The following is a 22704-nucleotide window of genomic DNA, read 5'->3' on the forward strand; positions in this document are numbered from 1 at the left end:
CACTATAATTTATAGGTTTTAACTATAGACTATAGTCGAGACTAAAGTCGAGTTTATAGTCCAGTCTATAATCGAGACTAAAGTCAATTCTGTAGTCCAGGCTATAGACTAGACTATAGTCCAGTCTATAGTCGGCACTATAATACAGTCTATAGTCGATATATATTGTAGTAAATAGCCATGTATATTGTAGTAAAGTCTACAGTCGAGACTATAGTGCAGTCTATACTCGAAATTATATTCCAGTCCAAAGTCGAGACAAAAGTATATATTCTCAACTATAGTAGAGAAAAGTGTCCGAGAGAAAACTGTATAGAACATAGTCGACACTATAGTCGAGACTAAAGTCAAGTCTATAGTCCAGTCTATTGTCGAGACTAAAGTCAGGCTATTGACTAGACAATAGTCCAGTCTATAGTCGAGGTTATAGTCCAGTCTATAGTCGGGACTATAACCCAGTCGAGGCTAGAGTCCAGGCTATTGTAGTGAAAATAGTGAAGTCTACAGTCGAGACTATAGTCCAGTCAATACTCGAAATTATATTCCAGTCTAAAGTCGAGACAAAATAGTCGACACTATAATCTAAACTATAATCTCACTATAGTTGAAACAAGTGTTCAGTCTATAGTCGAGATAATAGTATAGTATATACTAAAGGCGAGAAAATAGTTGAGTCTATAGTCTGGACAAAAGACAAGTCGAGACAAAAGTCAAGTCTTTAGTCCAGCATATAGTCTAGTCTACATTCAAGACTATAGTTTAGTCTTTATTGGAGATTGTAGTTCAGTCTAAAGTTGAGACTATAATTAGTCAAGTCTATAGTCGAGATTATAGACAAGTGTCCAGTCGATAGTCGAGACAATAGTATATAGTCGTCCCTATAATCTAATCTATTTTCACTATAGAATAGAGTCAAGACAATAGTCTAGTCTATAGTCGAGACAATAGTAATGCTATAGTTTAGTTTACAAACGCTACTGTTATCTATTGTAAAGTCTACACTATAGTCTAGTCTAAAATTGCGGCTAGAATTCAGTCTATAGTCGTGACTATAGTCTTGTCTATAGACTGATCTATATTCCTTTATCTGTGAGTTAACTCTCAAATTTCACTAAAAACAACTGTTAAATAGTTTATTTCAAACTTTACTTAAATAATCTTTATTAGACTTACGTATGTAGTTGTTGTCAGTGATACTGTAGCTATAAAAAAAATCACTTACTAATCCATCGTTGATTAATAATTAAGTAAAAATAACTGACTAAAACCCTTTAATACTTTTACAAGGTAAGTAGTGTACTTGTAGAAGTATTCAAACAAACAAAAAAACAACAATAATATTAAAGCAAATGGAAAATTAAAACACACACTTCGTCACCTAAGTTGGAAGAGCAATAATTGTCGTAATGACCACTTATCTTAAACAGTACAAATAAATCACCAACGTTGAGCTATTTTTTGTTACCACCAGCAAAATAATTATGAAAATGCACAGAACTCTTTATGAAATAGTACTCTGATACAAAGTACATTTTTTTTCTTTGACACATTAAGGAAATTAAACATGTTTCCCGAAATTCCAAAAGCCCTACCTTCATTCATAGCGGTGGAATCGAAGAAGGAGAAGTCCGCTCCACCAACACCACCAAATCGTAAATCATTATATACCAAAACAATGGTGAAAAAACCTTCGAAAGGTATTCCCATACCTAGTAGTTCTTCTTCCAGGCATGAGAAATGTTTTAAACGTCCAGAAAGTCCCATCTTAGGGGCACCCAATAAGTATGGCACAATAACTTTACGCAAAACTTCGCGTAAAGCACCATTATGTCGTTCAAAATCAGCTGGGGCAGTATCATCTCTTTTACCTCAGCCCACAGAAGACAAAATTACAGTTTTAAGAAAGCAAACCCATGTACGTGCCACCAGTCCTCTAAGAAAACCCACACAATTAGCCTCCTCACGTCATACCAGTCGTAGTCCTGTGGCTTTTGGCAGATCTATATCCAAAGAACGTACTTTTGCAGAAGAGAAGAAAAGATTGGAAAACTCTTTGCCTTTATCTCGTTATACTTTTGAGGCCAGCACAAATATTTTACGAGATCCCGCTTTGAAATCACCACAGGATGTTAAGAAAGCTGTACGTACACTAGCGGCTTGCGCTGTTCAGTCTCGTAGTCGTTCTGTGCCTCGGTTTTGTACTGGTTGTCGTAGTCAAGCTCATTTACATGATGTCCATATAAACTATTTACCGGAGGTCAGCCATTATGGTTATACCGAATGGATACGGACCCCAATGGAGGATTCCAACATAGATAAAAAACGAAAAGTGCTTAAGTCACAATCTACCAAATACTTAGCCAAAGCCAATTCAAATGTCAGTTTAGCCGCCAGTAATTCTACATTTTCTTTAGGTCAGTCTCCTCCAATAGTGCCGCCTAAAACTATTACAGTTAAGGCGCCTACAAAGTCACAATCACCTAACAAAATATGCAAAAAATTAACAAAAGATAAAACCAAATCCAAAAAAGCCAACACCGCTAAAAAGGAAACCAAACCCCAAGAAACTATACAGGAAATGTCTTATGTATGTCAGCGTAAATATACTCCCACTGCCATAGAACCACGTGGAAAACCCGAGGATTTAAATCGTAATATAATGTTTGAGGAAACATACGATACTTGCATTTCGACGGTGCGCGATAAAACAGATTTTTGGAATGATTTTAATATGCAGCAATCGGCTTCTCTGCCTTATGCAACACCCAAAAGACCTTTATCAACCTACACTGCCAACTTAACTGGTCATAAGTCCAGAAGTCTAAGTCCCAATCGCAATCGTTTGCAGTCGGAAGAAAGTAATCAAACTTTAACGGGAGATTCGGGTTATATTGAGGCCTCTGAAGCTAGTGTGAATAAAGAAGAAAAGGAATTTTCACCCACCAGAGAAGTTCGGGTGCCACCTTATTTAAATCGTAATGTACGCTCACCCTCAAGGCGTAAAATTGATAGTTGCCGTTCGAATCAAACTAATAAAGTTATTAGAGCCAGTAGCTTATCCAGTGCTGAAGATCGTTCTAAGCGTGGTCTCTATTTATGCGATGAATTAGCTCACAGTGCCACTTCTTTAGCATCCAATGATCGCCATAGTCCTACTTGCCGTTATTTACACAACTCTGAACGTTTTGCAGAGCTTAATCGTTTCTATAGCACTCTAGAACGTGTAGGGCAATTAGAGAAATGTACTTCTAAAACAAATTTCAAACCCATACGCAAAGAAAGTGATCTATTGGATTATGAGGAATGGCGGCAAGTACGTTTACATGAGAGAGCTGAAAAAGAATTAAATTATTTGGTGGGCAAACTCAAACAGGAGCAACAAGCCCAAAAATTCCTTTTCTTACCCAAAGATGTCAACGACGTCAAGTGGCGCAAAGAGTATGATTTGGGTTTGAATTCTCGCGAAAAATCGGTAGAAGATCTTAGAGAAAATTTTGAAAGTATTAATTTTTTACAAGACTATATCGATCAAAGAAATAAACCCTGCTGCAATATGAAATATTGGAGACGTAATACTGTAGCCGATTTGGCACAAAGTTTGGAAGAGAAATTTCAAAATGAAGGTTTAGCGGAAAGTGCTACTTCTCCCACCAGGGAGACTCATTTCAATGAACAATTAGTTAGTACTTTGCCAAATGATCAAATACAAAAAATCAATCAGCAAATAAATGAAATATATTCATACGAACAAAATCAGCCGACTGTAAATGATGAAAAGTTTGTGGTTACAGTAGAGCACAATACTATGCCTGCATCTTCGCAGGCTTTAAGGGTACGTTGTAAGTCGTCTATAACTAGAGACGAATTATTGGGTTCAATACTAAAAAAGAAAAATGCCTTAACCAGTGTTAACTTGAAAAAACATGATAACGCTGTGGCTGAACAAAAAAGCGAAGAACAACAAAAAGAAAGAAAGGAGGAATGTCAGGAACCTCCTGAAATTCCACCAGCCCCCAAAATGGATTATAAAGCATCAACTGAAATTTACCAAACCGCAGACACACAAACCACCAAAGATGCCAAAGATATTTCAGAAAAAATTAAATATTTCGAAGAACGTAAATATGATACACCCTCGAAAACAATCTATCGTGCTCGTGAGGATTCATCACCCGATGAGGACGAAGTTATGAAACTAATAGAAGAAAAGATGCGTTTGAAGCAGTATAGGGGCTATGCACAACATAAAGAATTAAGCAATTCCCTAACGGATTTATGTGGCATTTTTGGTGAAAAGAACTCTTCACGGGTAAATTTTCACATGCTCTCCCCCCAACAAAGACCACCAGATGAAAGTCATGATGATATGAGTGAGATATATCAACATTCCGAGGATTATTCACCCTATAGTAGTATGGAATTTATGGAGACCTATTGCCGATCACGCAGCACTTCGCCGCAATCACAATGCTCTTCCTATTTGCAACGTGTAAATACGGGAGAAGTACAAAAAATACGAGATAAGTTCGAGAGTTTGGGTTACGAAAATACGAAATCCAATCATTTTTTTGGACTAAGTAAGCTGAGAAAGGTGCGCAGCGACCCTGAAATGAATACCAACAAATCAGAGTCAAAAGACGCCTTAAACAATGCTGATGTCTCCTGGATAACACATAAATTCGAAATACAAAATAAACTACTAAAACCCATCAAAGAGGAGACAGAACCCAGAAGGGCACGCAAACGTTTAATGTTATCGCCTACACCAAGGACCAACCGTCTAATGCCACACATAGATAGAATAAGTAAAACTGCCACTTTGGGAAATGTGCAAACTAAACAGGAAAGGTCTCAGAGTCCCACTAGAAGTCTAAGTAGCAGTAGTGGTATTGTGGAGCGTTTGAAAGTACGCTATGAAACTCAAAAAGACCAGGATATACAAAGTCAATTGTCACAATCTTCACCTGATATAAGGGACATTAAGGATTATATACCACAATATTTAACAGCTAATTGGATCGCTCACAGATATCCCAGTCCGACACACAATCGCATTGTAAAGGCTGATGTCAAGAATACAACCAAAAAGGTTACTTCCTGCGGTCACTCCTCCACCAAAGTAAAATCAACTAAATGTATTCATCATAAAAAAAACAAAGATATATTCGCCAATCAAAAATTCGATCCTAAGATACATACACCTAAAGCACGTTATGTACCCGAAGGAGCAGAGATTAAAAAACAATTACCCAGATTACAATGGTCACCCTTGACTCCAAAACGTGGACATGCAGTAACTTTTCAAGGTTCATTCATATAATTAACCATTTCAATCTAATATTCTCTCTTTAAGTTGCTTAACTAAGTAGTTGATCATCCTAACAAACTGAACGAAACTCGTAAAGCATATTAACGTTGGGGAGGGTCATTGGGGAACTCATGGGTTACTCGACAATAGCAAAGCTTTAGTCTTTAAGATTTTCTTTTGATACTGAAACTTATGCATTACTTTTATTCTTTTTTTTATATATACACTCAAAAACACAATTGGTAAATATTTCAAAATTGTTTTGGCTTAAAACAGATTATGATTTTCCGACCCCACAACTTCCACCACCCCCCAAGGGTGAGTTACTCGAACAGAGAGCAGGTGAGTCAATTGTTAATTAAATAATTTTAAAAGAACTAATAAAATATAGTTCAATGGCCAACAGCAGTTGGTTTTGAAAGATCTCATATATGCAATTGTTTATGCAAAGTGACACAGTTCAATAGCGGGAAACCTCATTCATACTCAAACGTAACATGTTTTCGTTACAGTTGATTTAAATACTTGTAAGTGATATAGCGTGGTCAAGAAGTAGGCCTTAGTTATTGCTAGTTGTTTTCTTTAGTAAAACCTCTTGAAATCAATATAGTTCTAAATCAATGAGTCAATCAAGCATTGACCTGTATTTTTGCGATACTAAACTGCGCATGGCGTCTTCAAATGGTTGTCGCGCTAAACAAGGTAAACATACAAAAGCGTTACTATGTTACCTTTAGTCATAATAAAAACAAACGTGTAAAATAAACAAAGCGCAACGTTAAATAGTTCTAACTTAGTTAGTTAAATTATAAAGAAAAAATAATTAAAATAATTTAGTTAAAATTTGTAAAAGAAATGTATCAAAATAAACATACACCTCTCTATCAACAAACGGAGGTTAATGGTGAAACTCTACTACATAGAATACCCATAACAACTACTGGTGTTTCACAAAGATTGGGCACCAGTAATACTAATTACACTCAAAAGGGACCCGAGTATCTACATCATCCTGCACGTTCACTAGAATTCGATAAAAACTACAGTGCCTATTGTGACATAACCAATTGCGGTAAATTACTGTGGGTCTATAGGGATCCACACAAATCACGTAGTTCATCGGCTTTAGTGCCAGAATATACCATGTATGATGTGGATATTAGAACAGGTCAACGTAATCTTCCCTATACACCACAGCCCAGCGAAAGGCAAGCCTATTTGGCAAATCAAAATGCCATTAAGACAGCGCTTCCATTAGTAATGAGACAAACTAGAAATGCATGTATGTTGTATACATATTAATAGAAAATATTTCATTTATTTAGCTAATTATTTACTATAATATAGATTTTAATTGATTTAAATATATACATACAAGCAAACTGTAATTATTTGAGAGAGCGAAAGCGAGAGTTAGAGAGAGTTAAAATAGATTTACAAACCTTTAATAAATATTTATAATATATAGTGTTTATACGGGTGGTATACATCAAAGGAAAATAAGATAATTTCAGTAGATTGTGTGACATATGAATGCTTGGATTGTTAATTTAATTAATTTGAAAAAAATTTAATTAAGAGTGAAAAGATTTTAAAGTTGATTTGATTTGACACACATCTAGTAACGGTTATGTTTGTATTTTAATAATGTTAAACTTGTCAGATGTTAGAGAGGTATAACGGTTATAAGGGCTCACAGTTCTAAACTGAAATGAGCCAGTGCTCTCTGCCCAAGAGCAGTGTGATTAAAGAAGAAAAGGAATTAGTTATATCCTACAAGTGAAGTTCAGGTGGAACCTATTTATGTCAGGTTATATGTGAAGCTTTCGATTTAGCGATTGTACTCGATGACGATTTGTCCCATTGTAATTGCTTAAAAATTATTTCTTCCTAATTTTGACAGCCTTATTACTCCTATGAGAGACCACTTGGCACTTCTAACGAATTCGATTAGATTCCTTAATGACATATACTTAAAGCAGTCGAGTAGAAAAAGCTTGTACTAAGATATCTCACTTGTAGAGCAGTACAGTCACATTATAGGTGTTATAGTTATTCATCTGAACTACTTCTGCAACAACTTTTACGTGAATTACTTATACGATCTGACAAGCGTCCAACCATATAATGCCTAAATTATGATAATTTTTAATGAATTTCTAAGAATGACCAAGAGGGTCTAGCTACTTTTTCGTGTAAGATAATCACATGGCCATTTTGATATTCGTCCGATGTTTTCGATACCGCAGCTAGGTGTACCTTTTTGTGAAACTGTTTTCTCTAAATACTATCTGTTAATTGAGCATTCGTTTTTTTACGAATTACCTCTTGTCTTGAACCCCAATAAGTTCGACATTGTGTGGTCTAAGTTGGGGCCTACATTTCGAGCTTATCACGTTGAATGTAAGAGCCTTGTGTGTTGTAAGACTATCTACTATCTGTTAATGGTTGATGTCTCGAGATTTAGTTTTTGGATGATTCTCGCCTGAAAGCCAATGTATGCATTAGACCAAGCTCATCCGTCTAGTCGTGACAGTTTTTCGACTGTCAGTGTAGGGCTGTGTTTGTTGCTTAGTTTTCTCTTGTTGGTATTCTTATTTTGAAGGTCCTATCAAAGCTTGGTGCCTTACTCAATCTCAAATGTCCTAATTATCGATCCTATCTATCTAATCAACTCGTTTCTTATTCTGTAATTCCATTTAATCATTGTTCTGAGTGTTCTGCATTAAGAACGTAGCTACATTTAGTGACGGATTTAGTCGAATCAAAATTTGATATTGCAAACGGATTTCGGATTGCATTTCAATTCAAATCGAATAGATTAAAGTCTAATGTTATGCGATACATTAGCTTCTCTCCAGCCTATTGATTGCCATAGATTTGTGAACTTAATTTCAAAAACATGTTTGGCCATTTGCCCTTCTGAAAGTTTATTGTCTTATAAAAGATCTTAAAGTCCAAATTTAGACTAGATTTGAGAACTTTATTTGCAAAACAGGTTTGGCCTTTAGAAGGGCAAATGAAAGTTTACTGTCATATAAAAGATCTGAAAGTCTAAATTTATGCGATACATTAGCTTCTCTCGAGTCTATTGATCGCCATAGAATTGAGAACTTAATTTGCAAAATAGGTTTGGCCATTTGCCCTTTCGAAAGTTAATTTTCTTATAAACGATCTTTATAATTCGGTTTTAATACATTTTGATCAGAAGTTGCTTAATTAAAAATATAAAATTAGAAAATAAACTTTTTAAACTAAACAAACAATTGACATCACTGTTAGGGGTTTTTTATTACAAACTTGTATCTTTTTGTTTGGTCTTCGTACTCTCTGTATTTATTGGATTCGTGTTTTCAGTTTTTTTTTTGTGAAAGCTTCTCTCAGAGTCTTCTGCTTGTTTTGTTTGTTTATCATTTAGATCAGACAGAGTGCGAAAAAATGCAATAAATCTTGATTTAGTAAAAAATTAGTCGCGTTTTTTATTAAATTTAGGTAAAACACTGGCACTAGAGTATACCTTTAAATGGTTAAGCTAAATCTGATCTTTGAATTTTGCCGGTACATCAAGATTTCGATATATCCATAGTTTATATTCGAGGCGTTATAACAAGTCACCTATGATAACAAAATGTCTTATTTCAGCTGAAAGTCCTACTTATAGGCTTCAAAATGATCGTTCAAACTAAGTCATACTTTAGTTATCCTTTAAGATATCTTAAAGATTTATACGAAGGTTGTTTCACTAACTTTGTTGCATTCGAAAATTTCACGAATATAGCGTAAGACTGTATTCCAACTTTAGCGAAGATATCTCAAAGAGGAAAGATGATATTATAGAAGTTAAATTTTTATTTTGAAGGCAACTGATAGAACTTTTACTTTGCTCTGTCAAAAAGTCTCAAATTTGATTAAAAATCTTAGAAATTTAGGTCATGATATCTCAACAACCAGATGTTAGGTTGATGGTCTATATTATATTTTGAATTACGGGGTTTGCATACTTAGTTCAAAATTTTGATTTCCATTTTGCTCTAAAAACACATTGGTCACATCTTGTTCTTAGTTTCTTAATTTGTTGAAAAATGTTCATATTATCTTATTCAAATCGCTCTATATCCGAACCCTGCTTTCAACTGGTAGTTACACCAAAGAGAAAAAGAGAGTACCTAGTACGTCTAATTGATACTTCAAAAAAACACAAGCTAAAACTCACAGAAAAATTCACGACCAAACAACAACCATATGCCAGTGTAAAGTCAAGATATTTTCTGCCAGATCGTTTAGTTTAGATTGATCTGTTAAACAGAAAACTTCCATATAACGGCGTTTAAAAATTCATTCAATTTATAGAAATTTTCCGCGCAAAACGAACGTGTAAAATTAAAGTTTTTCTAATGAAACCTTTTGTCATCATACATGAGAATATAGCGTGCAGAAAATAAATATAAATAAATAAATAAATAAATAAATACTTGTTATCTAATAAATAGTTAAACAAATAAATAAAAAATAGTTACTTTATCAATTTACAAATAAATAGTTTTGTATTAAATTAGAGAAGTTAAATAGTACGTAAAAATAAATGCCACATTTTACAAAACAAAACAAAAAACTTACAAAATAAATAAATTAAAAGTACATAACTATAGACCTAAACAATAAATCAAATAAACCTTGTCGACTCGTACTTAGTACTAATGATAACTACATATGTAAGTAGTTTACACAATTTACAACAGAAAAAAAAAACAACTATAAAAAGAAAACATACTTTTTAAGTGAAGATTTGTTATTACAGACGTGAAAAAATCATAAAAATAAAATGCCATAAAGAAATGACTCGTAACCTGACAGTGAAAGTGAAACTAACTCTAATATTTACTCGTAACAAAACGAAATTTGTTTAAAACGTAAACTCAAACAAAAAATAATAATAAAATCATAAAGAAAACGCACCAAAGATGCGAGTACAAACAAAAAAATTTATAAAAAATTATTAGCCATGAACTAGAATTTTGAAATTTAGCCAATCATGCATGCTATTTATGTCAGGGATGGGTTAAAGTTGTAGTTAAGTACAGTAAATCAAGCAGCAACACAATACAACAGCAGCTTGGAAAATACATTTTTAGATTTGAATATTTCTTTTTTCTTAAATCCCATTTTACATAGCCTTACTGTACTAAGCCAGTGCAGTCAGTTGGATTTCTTAAGAAACGAGTATTTAAAGTAGTTCTTCTGTTTAATCATGCGAATATATAAGATGAAAAAAAAGTAACACTTGCTGTGAAAAAAATAGGGAAAATACAAAGTAGACGGGTGGGTTTAAATGTAAATTGTAGAAATCTTTAAACTTGTCTAAAATAGCTTTAGTTTTAGTCAGGAAATAGAATGTAAATGATATCTTGGAGTAAACAAGAAAGTGATCTTGAACTTGAAATTTTTATATTTTAAAGTTTAACTAGAGAGAAATATGTTTAAAGTAGATATATGTTTAAAGTATTAAGTATTTACGATGAATAGATTAAGAAATTAAAGTATTATAAATAAGTTATTTTGCTGAATTTCTTAAGAATATTTGGGGAAAATTTACATATGCGAATGTTAGGCTATTATATTTAATTATGGATCAAACTGTAGACCAGTTTATAAACTAGTCCTTGGACCAATCTATTGATCAGTCTACGGTTTAGCCTATTGATTAGTCTATATACTAGCCTATGAAGTAGTCTATATACTAGCCTATGAAGTCTATGGACTAATCTATGAACAACCCTCTCGATTAGAGCATTGACTAGTCTATGGCCTAGTCTATTGACTAGTCTTTTGATTAGTTTATGGAGTAGTGCACGGACTAGTCAATGGTCAATGGAGTATGGATTAGTCTATGGACTAGACTATTGACTTTTCTATGAAACAGTCTATATACTAATCAATTGTCTAATCTATGATCTGTTGACTAATCTTCCGACTAGTCTATGGACTTGTGTATTGTCTTTGGACAAGACTATTGACTAGTCTTTGAACTAGTCTACAGACTATTAGTCTATGGACTAGTCTATGGACTAGTCTATTGACTAATCTTTGGACTAGTCTATTGGCTACTCTATAGACTAGTTTATTGACTAGTCTAGACTAATCTATTGACTAGTCTATTGACTAATATATTGACTGGTCTATGGACTATTCTATGGACTAGTATATTGACTAATCTATTGACCAGTCTATACTCTAGTCTATTCACTAGTCTATGGACTAGTATATTGACTAGTCGATGGAATATTCTATGAACTAGTCTATTGACTCTTCTATGGACTAGTCTATGGACTACTTTATTGACTAGTCTATAGACTATTCTATGGACTAGTCTATTGACTATTCTATGGACTAGTCTATGAACTAGTTTATTGACTAGTTTATTGACTAATATATGGACAATTTTATGAACTAGTCTATTAAGTATTCTATAGACTAGTCTACTGAATATTCTATGGACTAGTCTATTGACCAGTGTATGAACTAGTCTATTGACTACACTATTCTATGGACTACACTATGGACTAGTCTATTGTCTATTCAATGAACTACTCTATTTACAATTCTATTGACTAGTCTATGTATAGTCTTTGAACTGGACAATTGACTAATTTATGGATAAGACTATTATTGACTATTCTATGGACTATGGCCAAGACTACAGACTCAAAAAGTCTATAGGTTAAGTATGTATTACGTGGACTAGTGTATTGAGTAGTTTATTAACTATTTAGGGAACATTGACTAGGTTGGGGTCTTATCTATTAACTAGTATTATTTCTTTAGCAACTACTTGTTGTGTTGTGATAATATTTTCCGTTCTTAAAAATTCAATCAATATTTTGCATAAAATTATTGATCACGTTAGAATCCTTATTACTCTCTCATATTCGAATGGTACTCCATTTACAAAACTTAAAATAGTCTTACAATGAAGCGCTATTCTGATGCTTGATTTCAATATACTTTTCAGAATTTCCCTTTTTATGTCTGTTAGGTTATTATAGAATTAATGCTTTCTTTTTAATTAAAAAATATAGCACAATTTTACAGATATTTTAAACTATTTGCTGATTAAAATGATCTTGAAACTATTAACTATAACTATGCCTTAAATATTTAAATTATTAAAGAATCTATAAAACCAGCCCAGCAGCTGCTGCTGCTGGGCTGGTCAAAGCATTTTAACTGAATAAATTATATGTGAATGTGTACGACTGAATATCAGCAAATAATTTATACAATAATTTATTTCAATGTTAATAAACTGTTATCGGAAGCTCACATTAAAAAACAAATAATGAAAAAATTATAAAAAAAGAAACATAAAATTAAACGATTTATAATTTCCAAAAGAGTCATCAGCACCGAACAAGACAGCCAAAGTTACTTTATTTATTAGTAAATCTTGAGAGTTGAGTTGTCTTGGCAGATTTGATATGCACTTGTATGCTTTTGTTGCTTTTATTTTAAACGAATACAATAGAAAGTAACTTTAACTTCAGTTCAGTTTATTTTGTTGTTTTCACTTTAAAGTTTATTTACTCCAATTGGCTAATTAAGTGAACAGATTAGTGCAGACACTAAATTAATGATCATTTCTGTGGTAGTGAGTGAATGACTGACGGTCTGATTGACTGACTGACTGACTGACTGAATGAGTCAAGTAGTTTTTAGAGATTTGTGTGTAGAAATTGTGATTGCACTTTAAAGCTAAATAAGAAATTATATATAATGAAAGAAAAATAAGATTTTAATTGCAATAAAATTGAAAGGAAAGACAACAAAGAAGATTAAAAACAATTTTAAACTCTTTAAGATAGAAGAGAGGTAGGGAACAACACAATTTTATATAAAAACATAATCTTCAAAATATAGTGTATAGAGCTTTCAGATATTTGCAAAATTTTGATTCAGTTTAGAGATTCAGTTATTTGTATTGAGAATGATTAACCCTTATAAGGAAACGAAGGGCCAAAATGGGCCATAACACTTATATATTTCGTCAAAATCAAATTTAACTAAAAAATAGTGATGCCAATTAGGGTTAATCCCATGTGTTTAAACTATTCAATTTTATCACTGCATAGGCCTTTTTGTTGACACTTTGACGTTACGATTTCGATTATAAGAAACATATTTTTAATGTACAATTCAATATTTTATAAGCAACGATAAGATTAAGTTTAAATAGGCAATAAGGAATCAACTACGCAATACTTTTTTATTTATTAAACCTAAAGATACCAAGACATACAAAAAATAGTCAGAGACAACTTCAAACGTCATAACTTAAGAATGTTTCTGGGAGTTATTAAATGTATAGGTAGTAATTCAACATATCAACAACACATTAGTAACAAATGTAAACAATATACCCCAACAAAGACAACAAATCAAAGTGTTAGACCCATAAATGATTCATTTTCAAGTTATTTGTTATTCTTTCATTATTCTTGTTATTAATAATCTTATCTTTTCACATATTTCTCTCTCAAACAGTTTCTCCCAATCGTTATTATGAATCGGACGTAAATATTCATTTCAAAACACCCGTACGTCAAGAATTTAAATATCCCTTGTCGGAAGAAGAGCTAGCCATACGTCAGGCGGAACAAATGCAAAAATTATATCAAGAGGAGAGACGTCGTAAATACCTACAAGAATTACAAGATATGAATTCACGTCGTCATACGGATAATTTTACGCCATCACAAAAATCGCCCATACCTCTAAATCGTTATGATGATTTCCCAGCGGATTTGGCACCAAAAGCAGCTAATCAAATAAAGTCTATTGCCAGGGCTTTATATAATTTCCAAGCACAGAATTCCAAGTGAGTAACTGATGATGGTTTATATTTTTTTAAAGGAATATTATTGAAATTTTTTTAAATTAATTTGCAGAGAACTGAGCTTTAAAAAGGGCGATATTATTTATATAAAACGTGCCATTGATAAGAATTGGTATGAGGGCGAACATAATGCTATGATCGGTTTATTCCCAGCTAATTATGTGGAGGTAAGTGGAATAGAAATGAAGTGTTTATATAGAAATATAAAGTTCAAAGGGAATGCGAATATCTGGGTGATTTTCGGTATAAGACCTTCAACGGGACTTGAGTCAATTATACACCAAACATTTGTAAAAATAATTTATTTGTTTGAACAAATAGTTTTTAAAGAATTTTGCCTCGATACCATAATTGAATTTTGACATTGACTGGTTTTCTGTTGACAGGTTTAGTTATGGACCCATGAAATTTAGCAAAGGGCTTTTGCTTCTTAAAGAACTTCATTGCCAAACTTATATTTTAAGCCAACTATAGGCCGTTAAAGTCGTGTTTAAGGGGAATTCATATGGGGGACAACCCTAAAATATGACCCGATGTCCATCGTATAATTTCTGGGTTAACACAACTAACTCGTACACAATATTGGAACGATTTCTGCATAATCTAAATATTTATAATTATTTGAAGTGTATAACCTGGTCTAGGTGAAAATGTGGACTATTTTAGCCTATTTTTATTACCAAAAAACCTTAGCAATAGGGAAGGTTTGTGGAAAATCTAATTTCTCTGTCGTTAGACCTCAATCATACTAGTTTATCTTCTAATCTAGAAACATCCATTATAAATAACCTAATTTCTTTAAAAAATCTTGAAATATTTATAATTTAGATGTTAATATTTATTAAATTATAGATATATGTATGTATAAAGAATGTTGACACTTACCTTCAATGCCACTTTTTAATTTAATCCGCTTAGGAACTGTTTCTCAATGACCTAGATGAAATGTTAAATTTCTCTTTTAGTTGTTATTTTTATCACTTTATTATTGGAAAGAACAATTATAATTTTATTTATTGATTTAATTTTATTTAATGACTAGACAAAATTAATAATTTCTTGGCAATTTTTCTTTTTTCTCATATTATTATGATTTGCTCAAGCTTCTCTTTTGTTATACTTTCTCTTTAGAAAAAAATGCACTTTTTATACAAATCAATTTATCACAATTTTTCATAAATTTCCTTTTTATTTTATAAATAAAGAATTTATTACTTTACATTTTTCTAATAAGATTTTAATTTATTATTTACATGCTTGTTTGCTTTCCCTCCTTTTATTCTCTATCATTTATGCACTCGGGAAAAAACAACAATACACAAATACAAACATACATACATTAAAATATATGTATGTACGTTGCACCTTCTCTTACTTTCTTTTGAGATTTGTAAACAATTTTGCATTTTTCTTGGAACCTTTTTTTTAATTATATTTCGGGATTTCTCATTATAACAACTATAAATTGCTTTATTTATAATAAATATTTAAACTATTAACACTTTTCCATTTCACTTGCAATAAACTTTTCTGATTAGAAAACACTTGTTGGTTAAACTTTCGCCATAAAACTTCCAAAACATTTTTTTCTTTTATTTCTTTACATTGAGCTAATATAATATTAAATTGGTATTATTTATTTTATAAACTAATAATTTAAACACTTTTTGTTAGATTTTTCTTATTATTTAATGAAATTTTCACAATTTTATTAAGAGAACTAGTTGAACACAAATTTGTTGCAATTTAAGCGCCTAAATACTGACATCTATCAACAATGTTTGACAACAAAACAAAAGTGTTGCCACATTAAACAAAACAAATGAAAGGGTTAACGGAAGGAAATAAGAAATGTTAGCCAAAATGAGATGCCATATTAGGGAATAAAGATTTTAAGCGTTTTTTTAAGAAATTTATTTAAAATTGAAATTATTAACTAAAATTTATAAAAAAATCAATTTATAAGTAACATTAAATCAAATTACATAATAATTTTAACTGCAAATTGATTTAATGCATAATTACAATTTAAATTTTTAGATAATCAACAAGGAAACTGTATACCCTGTACAATCTCAAGCACCTGTATACCGTAAACCCTCCGAAGGTCAAGCAAGAGCCAAATATAACTTCCAGGCCCAATCTGGTGTAGAACTATCACTGAACAAAGGTGAATTAGTGTCGCTAACACGCCGAGTCGATGACAATTGGTTTGAGGGTAGAATTGCCAATCGTAAAGGCATATTCCCTGTCTCATATGTAGAGGTAATTAAAAAACCTATTTTCGTAATACAATTAAATCTAAATTTATAATTTTGTTATTACCAAAACAGGTACTTACTGATATTGGTGCTGAAGATATAGCGGCGAGAACTACAACAGTTCCACAAACGGTACGGCCCTCATTAGATGCTTTGCGCACAAATATTAATAATGAATTTAATACACTGACCCGCAATGGTAATCAGCCACCAAATGCCATACTAAGAGAAACACGTAATGCCCACAAAACTGATATATTACATGTTGATACTAGTTCAGAACCTTTGGTGTAAGTATTTTAAATCGGAGTTTCTTAATTACTAGACTAATTCAAAAAAAATTTAAAATTTTGACAAATTTTTATTAATCACTTTCTTTTTATTCTAGATACCGTGCTTTATACAAATACCGTCCACAAAATTCCGATGAATTGGAACTGCAAGAGGGCGATATAGTGCATGTTTTGGAAAAATGTGATGATGGCTGGTATGTTGGTACCTCTCAGCGCACCGGCTGTTTTGGCACATTTCCCGGCAACTATGTTGAAAGAGTTTGAATAAGCACCCCCTCTACAAGAGTATAGCGTAAATTTAGCTGAATATTAACTCGAAATTTGATAGCAGTTAAAAAAAACACAAAAGAAAACAAATACAAAAAAAGTATAAATTGTTGTTGAAAATTTGAGATATTATACCAATGTTGTTAAACACTTATTAATCATAATTTTAATATTAATTTATTTATTGTTTAAATAAACAAAAAAAAAATATTTAAAATTAATTTAAACAAAAACGCAATAGTACATTAATTAACAATAGTTTGTTGCACCCAGAATTTGTATACCAAGTTTGATATAAGGCACCATTTTTTGTTCGCTAATTTTAAATTTTTTGTGCACCTTTTTTTAATAATTTTATGTTTTTTTTTTAGTTATTTTGTTCTTTTATTTTTAACTAGTCAAAGCTAAATCCCAAATGTGTTTTAATTTCATTTATTTTTATTTAAAAAAAATTAACACTAAGATATTTGTGTAATTTTTATTATAATTTTTGTTTTAATTTCTTACTTTAATTAAGTTTTATTTATTAATGAGGTTCTACTGTTGTGGTCTAAGTGTACCAAAATCTTATTTATTCATCAATAATAATATTATTTTTCTGCAAAATTTTTTAATTATATATAAACGGTTAATATTAAAAACATAAATTAAACTTAAAAGAAAAAAACATTGTTAAATTTGTTATTAATAACCACAGATTTTATATTTTAAACAAAAAATGTTAAACATTAAACAAAAAAAAATATTAACAATGCAGTTTAAGTTTATTATTATTTCATTCTTGCATATAAAAAATCTAACATTTATTGTAAAACGATTTAAAATAAAACCACACAAATGTTGCAAATTGTAATAAAACAATAAAAAAGAAACAGAAAAAGTAAAATGACGGAATTTTTATTTAAAGGCAATTTAACGATTTCATTTTGAAGCTGTAAGTATGGCAGCACTATGTTAAGGCAACAGGTGTCAAAACAACAAAATGTAAACAATGTAAAATTATGAGATTTTTTATGCAAAATATGAAAATATTTTAGCAAAATAAGCTTCTATTGCTAATTAATTGATCGATGGGGCATATAATTTCGCGCAGACATATTAGAGGTGTTGTGGAGTTTAGAGTTTTACCTTGAACTCAATAAATCCTCTCAGTAAGGCCAATATATTGTCTCAAAGAGAAGCACTTCTATTAAGCACAAAGATCTTAAAGCGAATTATAGAAAATAAATGTGTAACGTTTGCACCGATTTTAATAAAAATTGTATATGTCAAGAAAGAAATTGTTATCAAGTTTAAGTTTTTATCTTGGAACTTTAAAAGCCACCCAGGGTGGCGGCAGATTTATCCAAAGTAGAACACTCCCGCTATGTGGAAATTGAAAACGATCTCTCATCCGATTTATAAGCTATATATATACTAGTCCAGTTCTCATTGTAATTATATACTATCTCAAATAGTTATATATTCACATTTCAAGACCCGAATCTTTAATAATTCCATCAGATAAGTTTTAGAGAAGTTTGCTATTCAAAATCAGCCAAATCGACCCGTAAATAACGGAGGTATTAGCAAAACAGCCCCATTTTTTTAGAAATATCTCAACTTTTTGTTAACAGAATTTGACATTTTTCTATGTAAAAGTAAAAACAAATTTTCATCCATTGATTAGTAATATCAGCACATACAATTTTTTCTAATTAATTAATATAAGCCTTAACTTTTAAATAATTATAAATCAAACACATTCAATTTAGTTTATTTTTATCAAAAAATTAAACGTTATGTTTTATTTTCTTTTTTTATTAGTAAAAACAACTTAAAATTAAATAGAATTTATTTAAGTTTATTATAATTGTTTAAATTGTTTTTAAACTTAAATATTATTAAGGACATACAAACTCTTACACTTTTTATTATACAATGTGTATAGAGAGGGAGAATTTATTATAAAAAAATTATTGTTTTCAAGGATAATTTTACAGTTTAAATTTAGTTATCATTCCTTTAATTAGATAAATTTAGTAATTTCATTATATATTGCACAGTAAATATTTTTCGAGTTATAGTTAGAAATTTGTAACAAAATTTTGTTTATTTTTGTTTTTTCATTAAATTATAAATATATAAAATGGTAGTGGCAAAATTGTACTTAATTTAGTTTGAAGCTTAAATTTTAAAAAAGTATATATAAACCAATTCCTTTTATTAAAGTTATAAGCTAATATTAAACTTAGTATATAGTATATAAACTAAACCCTTTGAAACCAATTTTTTAATAATAAAAGTAATACTTGTTTTAAAATTAAAAATATTAAATTATATTTAATTAATTTTTTTATTTTTATGCTATTATTGTTTGTTAGCTGGAAAACAAGCAAATTTCCTGGTAACGTTTTTTTCTTCTTTCTTTCTTCCATTAGTATTTATGGTTTATATTACATTACATTAACATTTTATTTAATTAATTTTATTACTGGCTTTCGTTTAGTTTTAATGGATTGTAATTTTGTGTATCACATTTGATAATTACTCCTATACTACTTGTTTATTTGTTTTATTTATATATAATTAAACTATTTTTACTAATTTTTATCGTAATTGTTATTTATAAAAAAATAAACAGTTTTATATATAAAATTAACAATAAACTAACTATGTTTATATCAAATTTAAATTACTTAAGTTTATGGAAAACAAAAAAAACTAATATAAAATAAAGTTTCATCTACTGCTAAACTTTCTTCCTACCTATTTGCTCAGTGGTCTATAGTTGCTATTTACAATTAAATTAAAATATTTAAAATAATTAATAAAGAATATTAAACTAATTATTAAATAATATATTAGTAGTACAATGTTATAATAAAAATAAAAAGTGTTTTACTATTGTCAAATGTTTTTTGAATGTTACGAGTTTATTTTTTAATGTATTAATTTAATTTATTTATAGGTTTACATAAGGTAATATATAAACAGTTTAATTTAATTGGAAATTTTAAAAGATTTTCTCTCTTTTCCTTGATAAATAAAACTGTTTTTTTTCTACCTTAATAAATCATTAGTAATTTATCTACTATTTGATAGATTTAATTTAAGTCTATTGGAATACATAGAGAGTTACATTAACCTTAGATCGGTAGTTTAGTATATAGTTTATATAGTTAAGATTTATATATAATTTGATTTAGTTATAAATATGTATGGGATTTTTCTATAGAGGTTATTAGTGGTTAGATTTGTTATGTTGGTAATAATGTCTTAAAAATTTCACAATCGTAAAGTATCATCATTTTATTGTTAGCCATTGTGGGAAAACAAACTGGTCCACTTATAAGAAAGCTAACTTAATGTAATTTAGCATTTTTCAAAACTAAAACTCGTTAGAGCTGTTATAAAACATCTAAAAAGACATGTTTGTTTAAAACAAATTTCTGAAGACCCCAGATAGCTTCAGGTTCTAAATCTGCGGTAATTCTATCTTTATATCAAAAGACCTTTCTTTTGATATGTAATCTGTCTAGGAAAAGAATGAGTTTTATTCGCAAATATTGTCAAAACTATGGGTATTTAGGGACTTTAAACATTTCTTAACCATTTATGCTCATAATTTGGATTTTTTTTGAGTTAAAAAAGAAAATTGGCAATAAGTGGACCTGTTATTTTCAATCTCTGTTTAGGTATTTGATTTAAGTATTTTTGTTCATTAATTTACTAAGATTTCTATATTAAAATGTTATTCTCAATAATAATTTTTCTATAATAAGAATATTCACAGAAAAAAATTCCAAAGAAGCAATATACAACAGATCGTAGTATGGAAGTGCTTTAGAAAAAAAAGTAACATTTAAGAAGTGCATCAAAGCAATGAATTTAACAAGATTATGTCATATAAAGATTGTTCTTTCTTATGATTCCTATTAATTACTTTTGAAGAACTTTAACGGAAGCAATTTTTAGGTTATATTATGAGTAAAGACAGTTTTATGTTTATTTAAGGAAAATTAAATGATTGGAAGTCGACAGGAAACTGTTGCATGTGACAGTATCAAAAGTTTACTAATGCTTACTAATTTAAACGTTTTGCTTAAATAAGTGAATACCCTTTATAGAAATTAAGCTCTTAATTATCATATTAATCTATGAAAACACTTAATAAAGCTGTTAGATGTTTGAAATTAGTAAATTAATATAACATTTTTAAAAAACCTGTAATTTTTTGATTAATTTTTACTTATTGTCTTTAAAGATCTTTTCATATTGCGAAAAAAGTTCTCAAAAACTCAATTAATTTTTCATAATTTTCTCGATTTTTACTAAAATTGCACATGATTTTTAAAACGATATGTGGAATGTTGAAAAAAAACTAATAAAAAAATTTAAAAAATACAAAAAAATTTAAAGATTTATAATAATTTTTTATGAAAATTAACAAAAACTATTACTATTATTAGAAAATAAAATATTTGCTCAATTCACAACCGTCTTGTATGTACGTATGGTATGTATTTTTATATTATTTTACATTTGTGTAAAAATGTTGTTGATAATTTCCATTAAAAATTATCGTATAACTTTATGTCTGTTTTTCATATGTTTATTTATTTTGTTTGCAATGTCAAGCTATCATTTTCATGTGAATGCCCAATTTTTAAGGAGATAAAACAGAAGAAGAATAATTTCATAAAGTAAACATTTAAAAAGAGTGTAGTGCTAATAAAGTAGATCTATAATTAATTTAGTTTTTTATATATAAGTGTATTTTTATAGATATTGATGATGTTTTTTCTTTCTTTTTTACAATACATATAAAAATGCAATTGGCTGTTTACAGGCAGATATAGGAATTTTGTACTTTAATAAACGATACAAAATACAAGACCAGTTGCGAATTGGACAATTAAAACAATTTTCAACAAATTGTAGAGTTTTTTGAAATCCTTTTGGAAAAATTATTAGAAAAAATATAGAAATTTTGAAAGTATTACGTTATTGTGCTTTAATTCTTATAACTGTTTTATTATTTTGTATATATATTTTTAAATAAACATTAGAAAACTGGAAACTTAAACAAGGCTTTCGAACACAAAAACTTAAGGAAAACAACATAAATAAACTTTTTAGGGGAAAAGTATTTAAAAAAACGTGTTATAACGAAGGAATAAATAACAAATGTTAACAAAATTTGTTCATATTTTGAGTTGTAAACTGATCAACAGTTTTTGTTTGTTTTTCAATTAAATCTAACAACAATTAAATAACATGTAAGAGGCAAAAGTAAATTGTAGATAAATTGTACTCGTATACTTTTTTAATAATAAAAAATGTATTTCATTAAAGAAAACATTATACAATTTGCAATTTAATAAGTAAATAGTTTATCAAACATAAAAGTTATAAATAAAGCACAAATAAAAATTTAATTAAGTAATAGATAGATAGATAACTTCCTTATAATATGGAAGATTTTTATTAAAATAACAATATAAATTGAAAATAAATTAATAATAATTAAATTATAAATAAATTAATAAATCAATCAAAAAACATCCTGTCAAAATACATACACAATTTTTTTTTTAGCTAGAAAAATAAAAGTTTAAAGAAACCATAAGGCAACTTTGCTAATTTAATTATTATTTATTGTACACTAAAGTAAATTAAAATAATATATAAACAAATACTCAC

At 29.6% G+C, this 22704-nt stretch overlaps 1 protein-coding gene across 44 annotated transcripts in view; it reads left to right on the forward strand.

Annotated features, from left to right (window-relative positions):
- LOC119601342 (sorbin and SH3 domain-containing protein 1) overlaps positions 1-17093 on the forward strand; it is a 79165-nt gene extending 62072 nt beyond the window's left edge. For 35 of the 44 annotated variants that reach the window (XM_037952226.1, XM_037952221.1, XM_037952222.1 and 32 more), the window contains 6 exons: positions 5585-5650; positions 13847-14180; positions 14251-14365; positions 16239-16463; positions 16532-16749; positions 16848-17093. In XM_037952226.1, the coding sequence (XP_037808154.1) occupies positions 5585-5650; positions 13847-14180; positions 14251-14365; positions 16239-16463; positions 16532-16749; positions 16848-17016 (1127 nt within the window). In that variant the 3' untranslated portion in view covers positions 17017-17093. Of the gene's footprint in view, positions 1-5584; positions 5651-6126; positions 6591-9595; positions 10021-13846; positions 14181-14250; positions 14366-16238; positions 16464-16531; positions 16750-16847 lie in introns of those variants that run through there. The other 9 variants (XM_037952243.1, XM_037952240.1, XM_037952206.1 and 6 more) reach the window with 4 other exon arrangements.
- Positions 17094-22704: the final 5611 nt, after the last annotated feature.

The sequence above is a fragment of the Lucilia sericata genome, unplaced genomic scaffold, assembly GCF_015586225.1.
Source record: "Lucilia sericata isolate MDLA Ls3-8-SP2 unplaced genomic scaffold, ASM1558622v1 Contig000159F_arrow, whole genome shotgun sequence".
NCBI classification, from domain to species: domain Eukaryota; kingdom Metazoa; phylum Arthropoda; class Insecta; order Diptera; family Calliphoridae; genus Lucilia; species Lucilia sericata.